Source organism: Nematolebias whitei, chromosome 11 (genome assembly GCF_014905685.2).
Source record: "Nematolebias whitei isolate Nwh7 chromosome 11, NemWhi1, whole genome shotgun sequence".
NCBI classification, from domain to species: domain Eukaryota; kingdom Metazoa; phylum Chordata; class Actinopteri; order Cyprinodontiformes; family Rivulidae; genus Nematolebias; species Nematolebias whitei.
In genome coordinates this window covers 2325888-2338317 of record NC_056508.1, presented here as the reverse complement: position 1 = coordinate 2338317, position 12430 = coordinate 2325888, and the positions used below count along the sequence as shown (strand labels likewise).

The window sequence follows — 12430 nt, the reverse complement described above, 5'->3', positions numbered from 1 at the left end:
TCATGTTGCTGCTGATCTGTTTCATGTTGCTGCTGATCTGTTTCATGTTGCTGCTGATCTGTTTCATGTTGCTGCTGATCTGTTTCAATGTTGATGTGTTCATGCGTGCACATCTGCTCACAGACTCATGTTCATGTTTGTGCTGATGTTCAATGTTTTATGTTATGAGTGCTTAGTGTATATTTAGTTGATGTTTTTCTTAGTTCATATCTTAGATGTTATTACTGTTTTTCTTTTACATTTTATTGTTGGATGTAACTGGGACCCTGTGTACATAATTTCGCTCCACCACATGTACCACATGAGGTGCGAATGACAATAAAGAAACTCTGACTGTGACTAAACATGATTAAGTAATGTGTTGTTGGACTGAGAATATTAAATGATGGGCGGCTGTGGCTGAGTGGTTAGAGTAGTAGTCCTCCAGTGGGAGAGTTGGGGGTTCAATTCCACCAGCAGTTACACATTGAAGTGTCTCTGGACAAGAAACTGAACCCCTCGTTGCCTCCGATGTGTCCCATCAGTGTCTGAATGTGATAAAACTCTGATTAGTCTCTACAAATTCAGATGATCTTTGTAGAGATGTAGTAGATATGAATGTGTGTGGAAGTAAACGAGGGCACAGATTGTTGTAAAGAGCTTTGAGTAGCTTCATAGAAAGGTGTTGTACACGTACAGTCCATTTACATTGTAGTTATCAACCTCAAATAGATTTTGTAAGCTTCCAAGCATTTATTAGGCAATAGTGTCTATGTAGAGTTGTATGTTTGTTACCAGGTAATATTATTGATACTGTAAATCTTTGCCTTGACAGTGTAATTAATATGTGTTGTGTTTTCAATGTGAAAGTTTTAATTTGTTTGAGTATTGCATTATTTGTAGAATTTATACACCAAATTAGGCACCACTAATATTTTCTTGCTTTGTTTAGAACCACACGGTCCAGTTTATGCTTGAATAATAATTCTGCTGTGCATTTGTATATATTGTGAATAATAAAATTAATCCTAGAAAGTGTTTGTGCCTTCAATATTCTAACTAGACGTCTCATATCAGTGACTGCGTTTCCTAACCAGCAAGCGTTACACAGTCTCATGGGTGCTTGACCCAAACAAGAAACGTTTGTCCTGTTTTAATCCGACCAAAACATGTCTTGAACATTTCATAGAGATTTTAGGGAAGTTTGTCAATTTAGGACTATGGGGTTTAATGTGTCGCCTTGAAAAAAAGTGATTTCCTAGTTTTTCATCTATGCTTGTCACATTCTGTGTATCTGTGTTTCTTTAGGCTACTTGGTGCTGAAGGACCTTGGCTTCAAAGTAGATAAATATTTTGCCTCTGAGGTTTGTGAGGATTCCATCACTGTGTCAACCATCAACCACGACGGAAAGATTGTCCATGTTGGTGACGTTCGACTCATCACCCAGGAACACGTACGTTTACGCTCATCTAGATTTTCCTTTTCTGTCAGACAGACTGGCAAACAGATAGCATTTTCATCTTTGTGTAAGTAAGTAAAAAAGATGAGTTTTTAGCTGGCCTTTAAAGGAAGCCACTGAGTCCACTGATCTGAGAGTTTGAGGAAGGGACTTCCAGAGTCTGGGAGCCACAGCAGAAAAGGATCTGTCTCCTTTAGTTTTCAGTTCTGTCAGGGAACAATCAGCAGGTCTTCATCACAGTGTTAGTCAATAAAAATAACTTCTCCTTTTGGATCTGATCAACTTTATTCCGCGATCCTCATCTCCGCCGCACACACCAACAAAGAAGAGTGTAAAACCCCATAGCATGTGCTACTGGCATGATAGTGCCCCCTAGCGGATTGGCATGCAATCAAAACAAAAAGGGAGTAACAATCTCCCAATTTTCTTAAAGTTAAAAATAAAAGAAAAATGTAATGCTTGTAGGGCTGCAACTAACGATTATTTCAATAATCGATTCATCTGCAGATTTTTTTGATTCATCGACAAAAACAACGTTTTAATTTCCACCCCTTTATTCCAAAATTGAACATTTGACTGACATAGCAATTCACACAAAAAACAGGTTGCTATTTTACTATTTTGTTAGTAAAATATTGAATAATAAAAAATAAAAGTTAGTTACATAGCTTAAAAAAATAAATGTACACAAAAATATATACAAATGTATCTTTATACCTGCACAGTATGTAGCTACTTTGTAAAATGTGTCCTTGAGGGAAGAGTGTAACCTGGATTAAAAGTGTGGATCATTGTAACCTGGATTAAAAGTGTGGATTATTGTAACCTGGATTAAAAGTGTGGATTATTGTAGTGAAGCCTTCGTCTTCAACCATGGACAGAGGCCTCGTGTCAGTGACGATCATGTTCAGGATGTTTCAGTGAAGACAGCTGCTGCTGTGGTGTCCATGATGTCTGTCCATCATGAAGGATGTTGTTGTTTGTTGTTGTTGTTTTCTGGAATGAGAGAGTAAATATGTTTTATATCATAATTTACAGCAACTCAAGAAATGCCTTGTTTCACTTACAGCGTTAGGTTCAGGCAAAAGTAGCTAAAAGAGTAATTAAACACACACACACACACATATATATAAAATACTTAATTCCACACATTTGAGTAGATGTAATAAATTACTTTAATTCCTGTTTAAATGCAATTCATCCTGCCATACCTGCAGTGGCTTCAGACTTTGCCAGCAAATTAAAAGTTGAAGCTTAATCATTAAATTATTATCTTTGTGTTAGATTTATTTATAAATCACATTTAAACACTGCTTGTACCAATTAAATTAAATATAAAGATAATATAATATATTACACACGTTCTCCATCACCGTCATTAATCAGATAAACAAACAAGCAGCTTCATCTCCCAGACAGACAGACGTTACGTTTTCTCTCTTGAAATGAAACAAATGTTGAATATTGTAGAGACTCACCTGCAACACATGAAGAGTTGTATCAGCTCCTTCCTCCTCCTCGTGACTCCCACATGTTTACGTTTTATCTCCGTGGTTCTCTCGTGTCGTGTCGTCACATTTCAAAGCTGCATGTTTCTCTTTTTTTTTTATCTTTGTGAAGTTCTCCCACTCTTTTAAGGACTTGAGTCGAACAGTTTTCTCTGCGTCAGTCATTTGTAAAATTTACTTAATTTCATTTGAAAACAGCCTCTGCTCTGCTTCCTCCTCCCCCCTCACTCTGTTCAACTCGCGCTGCAGAGTTTGGTTTTTTTTTCAAACTTTATTCAGTCAGGCAGCATTGACAATGAACTGCCCGTGAACAAAACGGCTCTGCAGCGCCGTGAAAGACGCATAATCGCACGATGCACCGAATCGATAATGAAATTCGTTGCCAACGCTTTTAATCATCGATTTTATCGATTCGTTGTTGCAGCCCTAACACTAGAAGTCCCAGGAATTTCGACCTCCCCCCAGAAGTCCTGAAAAAGGGTCAAAAGACCCTTAGCACTAGAGTGACTAGATTTTCAAGATCCTGAGGACAAACCCCCTCCTTCTCCTCAACAATTTGCGGGCCATTAACTGCCATTTGTTTTAAATATGCACACAAGTAACTCAGACACACCCACCTCACCAGACTGCATTCCAATGTCCAATCCAGGGAGCGGGGGATTTAGAAGCCAGGTTCACTTGCGCAAAAAAGCGCAGCCTTAGTCAAAGTAGTGCTCCAAACTGGACAACTCTGATGGCTCCAATTAGCGTCCTTTCATTTGTAAATGTGGCCATTGCCTTAGGAATCAGCAGGGGAGAGATAAGCTGAACTCACACAAACGTCTGTCTAATACTCCAAACAGATGCAAAATCAACTGGTTATATTTTGAACTTATATCTCTTGGTGGCACGTTGGTGCACATTTTGAACAAATTGAAGTCGATTTACCGTTTATTTTTCAATTGGTTTGGCTCATTTCTTGAAACCGAGATGACATTCTCAAAACACCATGTGAAACACAACTCAAGAGACTTTGCATTTTGAGGTTACTGACAATTTGTATGAACCACATATTTTGTTTTGAAGCATACATGAAGTGTTTTGGGAGAGATACATTATCCAGGTCATTTTGCCAAATGAACAAAACAAAACAAAAGTTTGCAAAACATACAATCTGTTTCAAGATATATGCAAAAGTTTTTCTAAAAGATTTTAGTAATGTTTTTCTTTCAGAAAAAAAGAGAAGTGGGTTCAAAATGACAGTTTCGAAAAAAAAAACCAAATTAATTGTGAGAAGAAGGCACGCAAGGAGAAACTGCTTCAGCAACAACCTTCCACACCCAGCCCAGGCAAAAGGGCAAAGTGTCAGATCAAACATCGATGCACGAACAATTGTGCAACTGTGAGATGCGTCAACTGCTACAAATACACATGTGGCAAATGTACCAGGGACATACCCTGGCAGTGCCAGGTATGTTTCGACAGTGCAGATGGACTGCTGAGTGAGTGCTGAAATGCCAGTCACACAAGGAGGACATGCCACTCACACACACGCAGCCCCCCCACTAGAGCATAGTGTAAATATGTGTAGAATTGTTTTATCCCTTGTATTTTTATGACAAAAATAAAAAGCATGGAAACAAATAACGGTTGTTGTTTTTTATATTTCTCATGCTGAAGTTTTAGTCCTCTTGACTTACACACAATTGCTTATGGTCTGTCCTTTTTTGCTCAAAACTAAGCTAAATACTATATATATCAAAACAAAATATGTGTTTCATACAAATTGTCAGTAACCTCAAAATGCAAAGTCTCTTGAGTTGTGTTTCACATGGTGTTTTGAGAATGTCATCTCGGTTTCAAGAAATGAGCCAAACCAATTGAAAAATAAACGGTAAATCGACTTCAATTTGTTCAAAATGTGCAACAACGTGCCACCAATATATATATAAAAAATCTTCAAATTATAAAATACAATAAACTGAATATAACTAACTAGAAACTAAATGGCTAAACTCAATGGAAAACAGTTAGTTGGGAGTTAAGCGTGCCCCCTCCTGTGGTGCACCAGTAATGGCCTTATTTACAAAACAAAAGCGCCTGTTAACAGCTCATTATAGGATGTTAGCTAAAATCCTTCAGGTCACTCGACCCGTCTCTGGGTTCCAAAGGTAGAAATGTTAAATGACCCTTCTCTGGGACTTCTAGTGCTAAATGCTTGTATAAGACTCATGGTAAAGCACAGCCACTAAGGATTTTGTTAGAACAGTTTCAACATGGAGTGTGAAACAACTGGTGAATTAATTTATTGAACAATCCATCGTCCTTCATAAAGAGCCGTAAGTAGTGAGGTTGTAGATGCTCCTTTTTGTTAAACAGTCTACGAGTTGGTCTTTTGTTTGAGACCACAACACTTGATGAACTTTCATAGTTTGAATCAGTTCTTTAATCGAACTGATTTCCAAGCGAAGCCTTTTCTCTGCAACAAACTTTGTTGACTGAAGTACAAGAGAGAAATTATCAGAGACACAGACTATTGGTGGAGGACAAGCAGTACTACCAGCATTGAGTTCAGAAAACAGTGTGGAAAGAAAAATTGCATTATCAATCCCTTCAGACATAGCTAGTGTTTCACCTGCAAGTGTGCTTCTAACAATTCTCTTAATTCTCTTTGACTGCCATGAAATGGGAGAGAACTACCCATTGTCACCCATTAAAACAATGAGGTGCCCACCCTGAGTGCCCCCATCTGAAAGATTCCCAAAAGATGCATCTGTGAATGTAACCATCTTTAAGTTACTGTTTTCTCCCAGGTGTTGAAAACTCAGTTCAACTGACTTGGTCTTGAGTTTACACACAACTCTGTTAGCTTCATTGATGGTCTGTACTGTAGCCTGTTTGAGACCAGATGCTAAATTACTAGCATCAAACATGACATCAGGCCTGCTCTGTATCACAACCCACACAAGTTGGCCTATCTTCGATCTGAGCTGCTCTCTCTCCTTTTCAGTGAGGGGTGAAGCTGACTCTGCTGCTCGTGAGGGTGAGAGGTGTAGGGGCTGCAGGTGCTGAATGTATGTGTCTTGGTGCATGTGTACCTTCTTACCCTTAGCAACAAGATCCACACCCACATAGGAAAAACTATTATGCGCTTCACGACCGACATTAAACTTTGACCTGAGGTGAGGTATGACTGACTCTGAAAACATATGTGATCCATCCCATATAAAACCATCAACATGACAAGCAAGTACACCAGTTACATGCTCGCCCTCATCCAGCCAGTAGAAAACTGCAGGGTCGACCTTAGACATGATGTTTCAATCATGATGTTTTTTACCCTGTTACACCAATACAGTGAGGCATCAGCTAATCCATACACACATTCTCTCAGTTTCCAAAGCATGCCTGTGCTATTGGCCTCTGAGGGAGGTTTGATAAAAATGTCTCTGGACAGTTCCATTCCTTGTAAGAAGGCAGATTTAATGTCCATTGAGTGAAGGTTCCATTGTTTGACATATAACTGCCAGCAGGAGTCTCAGTGACTCTGAAGCACAGGTTGGTGAGTCCTTTTGTAGATCAGAAACTTGTAGCTCCTCAAGTCCTCGTGCAACAAGCCTTGCTTTTGGTGCTAATCCATGTTCACTCTCTTTCAGTGTGCACCCAACGAGTGGAGACACACTTTTGTCCTTTGTCCTCAATTTCTTCAAACACTTGATTCTGTTTCCAGCTTTTTATTTCCTTTTCCTTTGCTTCATCAAACGACATGTCCTTAATCACGAAAACATCCTCGTGTGTATCCGTATCATGAACATTTGCTTGGACATGAAGATCCTCCAACTGTGACAGATCAGCTGATTCACTGTTGCCAGCCACTTCTACAGGCTCAAGCAGCTCCAAGTTAAACCAGTTCTTGTATTTCCCAGTTGCTTTGCCGGCACGTCCCAACACTTTTGCTTTTTGTGAGACACCTTCTGTATTTCTGAATGTCACAATTTGACCTGTCTTTATGATGGTGTTCTCAGTGTGCTGTCTCTCAGCCATTTTCAGGAGCAGGCGAAGGATCATTCTCAGAATTTACTGCGTTAGTGTCTCCTACTCCCTCTTCATTGATGTCCACTGTATGTTGTCCTTGATTGTTCTCCTCACTGCAGGTAAGCTGAGGTTCTTCATGCTCCTGAGTAACTTTCCTTAATCTGAGCTGGTGCACTCTGACACAGGTGCCTCCATGTCTAACAAAAACGACTGCACCATCTTGACCAATGACCACTCCTGGTCCTTTCCATTCTGGACAGGTCACTTGTTTGTAAAAGACTTTGTCTCCAGTTTCATATCGCTCATCTGTAGGTCGCAGTTGTTTCTTTAGTGCTCTGCGTATCTTTTCTGAACATTCTGCTTCTGTAAAAGCCTTTCTTGCAGCATGTAGGGCTGAAATGTGTTTGGCAACCCATTCACTCTTGGTGGTGCCCTCTAGAGCTGGGGCTTTGTCGATTAATACAGAGGGTAGGTTGGGATTCTGCCCGAACACCAGCTGATGTGGGCTCAATCCATGGACACTTTGCATAGAGTTCTTTGCCATCAGAGCCCAGTCCATGGCAGTGCTCCAGTCACATCCAGTACTCGTTTTAACTTTCATTAGAATCTCAGTCAGAGTTTGATTATGGCGCTCTAACAGTCCATTACTCCACGGGCTGTAAGCAGGTGTTGTTTTAACTTCAGTATTAAAGTTTTCGGCCATGTCTCTCACTTCCTCGTTATTAAACTCACCACCGTTGTCACTGAACAACTTTTGTGGTGGGCCATGCACACTGATCCAATCATGGATAAAACGTTTGACTATTTCAGAAGATCTCTTGGTGGTTAAGACACTACCAGCACTGAAACGGGTGAACTGATCAATGATATGTAGGTACCACACCCCAGGTTCAAGCTCATGCAGATCTACAGCAACTGTCTCATTATATGTAGATGCCAATGGTAAACCGACAGCAGGCTTTGGTTTGGTCTTACAATATTTCTGACACACTTCACACTGGTTCACAATCTTTTTCATCAGATTGTTGCATTCTGTGTCCTTATTGCCAGAAGTAGTCAAAAGTCTTTGTATTTTATCAGCAGAGGCGTGCCCAAACAGTTTATGAAGTTTCTCTAAAACTTTCATCTTTTCACTTGTGTTCATCTTGTCTGTTGTAGTCAGAATTTCTTCCTCAGTAGTATCTAATAGCTTATCAGAGAGAGTAGGATTTTTATTTTCACTGTCCACAATGTTCACACAGTAATGACCAGAGCTAGTAAAGTCCAGTTTGACAGGCTGGTTGAACATCACTGCACTGTCCCTTTCCATGTCCAAAACGGTCCCAGCCCTTTTTAATGATGTTTTGCTCAGAAGCAGTGGAATGTTAGCAGGTACCACTTCAGTTTCTATATTACACTTTTTGTTGCCGATCTTAGCAGGTATCCTTACCTTTTTAATGGAGTGGACGACTCTTCCATCTCCAAACTTAAAGGGCCTGTGACTTTGTGTTTCTGTCTCTTTCATCGTCTTCACACTTTTCTTTTGTAACACAGTACTATAGTTGTCCAGCCACTCTCGTCCACAAACTGTCCTAGTACAAGCAGTGTCTATTATCGCTGAGCCAAAACATTCTGTCATGAATATTTCTGCATCTGTTGGTGATTCTTTGGTGTACAGAGTTATATTGCACGTTTTCTCGTCTGTTGTATCATCAGTAACTTTAACACTCTCAGCACAAAGTTTTTCTGAAGTGATGCAGCAGTCACATCCCTATGATCACTTTGTACCAAATATGGAGCTGCTTTGACCGGTTTGTTCTGGTTCTGACTTGCTATATTCTGATTCTGTCATCAATAAATTTTGATTGTCTTTGAAGGATAATTGTTAAAGGTATCAAAGGAACAAAACGGGAATGGGGAAAATCTTTAGCTCATGGTCAGTGCCCACATAGTGGTCCCATAATCCTGAGGCTTTGGGTTCCAAACCAGGTTGTGCCAGGAAAGTCGTCGTAAACTATTGTCAATTGCATATGTGACTTCCCCTGAAGAAGGGAGCAGCTGAAATATAAATAAATAAATAATGTTAAAGTAGTGTTGACAGGGTCTAAATTGATTGTTAGATGCTGTGTACATTCACCTATTTAGACAAATCTAAACAAGAACAGCATCACAACCAGATGAATCCATGTGTTTGTGAAAATGCAAAGTTAAAAGCTGAAAGTTCTAACTCTTGTTGTTCTGTCAGTAAAATATCACTCAGACAAATAGCTCATTGTCCCTTTTTTACGGTTTAGATCAGCGATTGGGGTCCATTTGATTTGATGATTGGTGGCAGCCCCTGCAATGACCTCTCCATTGTAAATCCTTTCAGGAAAGGCCTCTACGGTAGGTACATGTTTCATGCATGTCATTAACTTTAAAGAGATATTTCACCATTTTGAAGTATGTAGGCTCCCTGGAAAGTGGAGTCACAGTACAACAGGAAAGATAAACAAATGCCATACTTTAGGACTTTTTTTTCTGTCAATGTTGTTTTTTAAATAGACAGTAAATCTATTTGACACGCCCACCCCCCGACTTTTTCCGCTGTGACGTCAGGGCTAACTGTGGAACAAGACGGCTAAAGTTATCCATCTTGTTAGCTGCTAGCAATATGATAAGCCACTGCTTTATTGTGCTACCTCTCACTGTAAGACATGAATATCTGTGTAGTTCTTCTTTTCTGTCCGTCTGTGCCGCCACCTTCACGCGACCCCTCCTCCCTCACTGAATAAACACAGCCCCTCACGTGCTGCTTCATACACGCTTACTAACGTCATGAAGGCAGCGCCGCTCAAGAGGATTATTTAATATATGTAAATACATGTCTAATAAAACAAACTTTAATACATGTAAATAGTTTGTTTTTAGACATTTAGTTTGTACAGTTACAGCTGTTAATAAATGTGCCTGTGTGGCAACTGGGACCAAGTTTTGACTCAGAAACATATTTGTGTTATTACTTTATGAAAATAAAAATGTATTGAGATATATACCATACCGCGATTTATCTTAAAAATATCTCGATATTAATTTTGGTCCATATCATCCAGCCCTATGCTAAACAATAATAATGTAAAATAATATTGTGTATTAAACGACAGCCTGAATATGAGTCTACATAACAGCAACAATGATCAATTTTAGAGCACTTTTGCAAATAATTCAGAGTTTTATAACACAAATACAACATTTAAAAAAAAGCGCTACAGGCACATACACACACACACACACACACACATACACACACACACACACACATACACAGTAAATGAATGACTCACTGCAATGTATTTTTCTTGAGCTGGTAAAAATAGCTCTATATTATTGAAGAAACAGAACAGAAAACAGACTCCTGAATATAATATGTTTTCTTTTTGCAATAAAGAAGCATGCCTTTTTCTGGTCAGTCAGTGTGGACTGATTTTAATTATAGTTGAATTATAGTCCAGAAACCCAAACACACTATATGCCAACTCTGGGATGATGATAGGTCTATGTAGGCACTGCTTGCTAACCTGCTGTCTCCCTGCTGCTCGGTTCTGTCATCACGGTCCTGGTTGACTTTAGTCATGTGACTTTGGCCCCTCCACCCCCGAAAATATCTAGTATTTTAGCACATTTGGCTGCATCTTGCACTAACTTTTTCCTTTTCTTTTTCCTTAGTTTTTCTGCTCCACCCACATGATTGCCACCCGCTCTCCTATCTCTTTTTTTTTTTCTTTTTCAAATTGTGAGGGGCTGCTTGCATGTGACGTTTGACTGCCAACTATGGCCGTGAGGGCTGCTGGGTGGGGACGCAGCAGGGTTTTAAAAGAAAAAAGAAAGGACCAATCACCACCAGCCGTTCAGGAATCCTCCCGAACCTCTTAATGGCCAGACTGCCCCTGCCTGCGACCAATGGGTTTGTCTGTGCGTTCACACCCACAGACAAATGTTCCCAGCCACTGAGCCACAGACTTAAAAATGAAGAATAAAACCTAACAGCATTAACACGTTTAAAAATTTGTCACGGTTAATCATTGGTCGCGTTAAGGCGATAATAACACATTAACGTGCCCAGCACAAAAAATATACAAACCTGCTATATCTACTGTATATAGTGCAATGTTGTCTAAGTAACAAGAAAAGATCAGGGTTCTGTTAAGGGTTGAATCAACAATTCAACTAGTCAATTTTAGGACATCTTGGGAGTTATTAAATTTCACGTAGACTAGTTGCAGTTAGTGATTGTGTCATGTGTCATTTGTGTCATGTGTCACTTGATGAGTGCCGGGCCGCTAGCTACAAAACGGATTCTTCCAAGCAGATGGAAGGCGAGGAGTAGGCCAAGTCTTACCAAACAGGTAGAACTTCATCAACAGTGTGGAAGTAGTTCACTAAAGATGACTCTTCTGAGGCAGCACGGTGGCGCAACTGGTAGAGCTGCTGCCTCTCAGCGAGAAGGTTGCCAGTTCAAATCCCGGTCCGGGGGCCTTTCTGGGTGGAGTTTGCATGTTCTCTCTGTGCATGCGTGGGTTTTCTCCGGGTACTCCAGATTCCTCCCACTGACCAAAAACATGCATGTTAGGCTGATTGGTAACTTTTAATTGTCCCTAGGTGTGAGAGTGAATGGTTGTTTGTCTCGTTTGTCTCTATGTGTCCCTGTGATGGACTGGAGACCCGTCCAGGGTGTACCCCGCCCCTCACACAGTGATTGCTGGACATGGGCACCGGTGACCTCCGTGACCCAAAATGGAAGAAGCGGGTAAAAGATAATGGATGGATGGCTGACTCTTCCGGTTCAATATTCTACTTGGCTTTTTATCTTTGGCTTGAGGATGTATGATTGTTCAGATGATAACTGACCATCACACACAGAACCTAGGGTTGAACCACTACATAATTTAAAAAGTCAACTTCAACATGATAAAAGTCTAGTTCACGTTGACTACTCGACGTGACGTCTTAAAAATTCAAGATGCTCTTCACAAAAAATCACCATTTATTATTTACAACAAGAAAAAATAACCAAACAGCAGGAGCGTATATGTACCATTTATCATAATGTAAATAGGTCACAGGAAAACCAAAACTATTATTACCCTGCAAAAGTTGGTTTTATTTTACTTAATCCACTAAATAAAATAAAAATCACAATGGGGGCGCTCCACCAGTGAGTGCGGTGGTGGGTTCTCCATCGGTGAATCCGCCACTGGTGGAGAATCCACCACCGCGCACTGTGCACGGTGGTGGATAGTTTTTATTTTCATTTTATTTAATCAACTAAATAAAATTGAAATAAAAACGGGCGCACCACCACCGGAGAGCAACTGCTGCGATGGTTTATTTTATTTATCTAAAAAAGTTAAATCTGGTCCTCTGGACATTCAAAAAAACAAAACAAAGCAAATCAACAAAAAAATGTAGAAACGTTTCGTCTCTCATCCGAGAGACTTCCTCAGTCTGAGG

At 40.0% G+C, this 12430-nt stretch overlaps 1 protein-coding gene across 1 annotated transcript in view; it reads left to right on the top strand.

The window, feature by feature from the left end:
- Window positions 1–12430, top strand: part of LOC119416586 (DNA (cytosine-5)-methyltransferase 3B-like) — a 261265-nt gene that overhangs the window by 184830 nt on the left and 64005 nt on the right. Inside the window, exons 14-15 of the mRNA XM_037683776.1 lie at window positions 1288–1433; window positions 9235–9325. Coding sequence (XP_037539704.1) covers window positions 1288–1433; window positions 9235–9325 — 237 coding nt within the window. The remainder of the gene's footprint in view (window positions 1–1287; window positions 1434–9234; window positions 9326–12430) is intronic.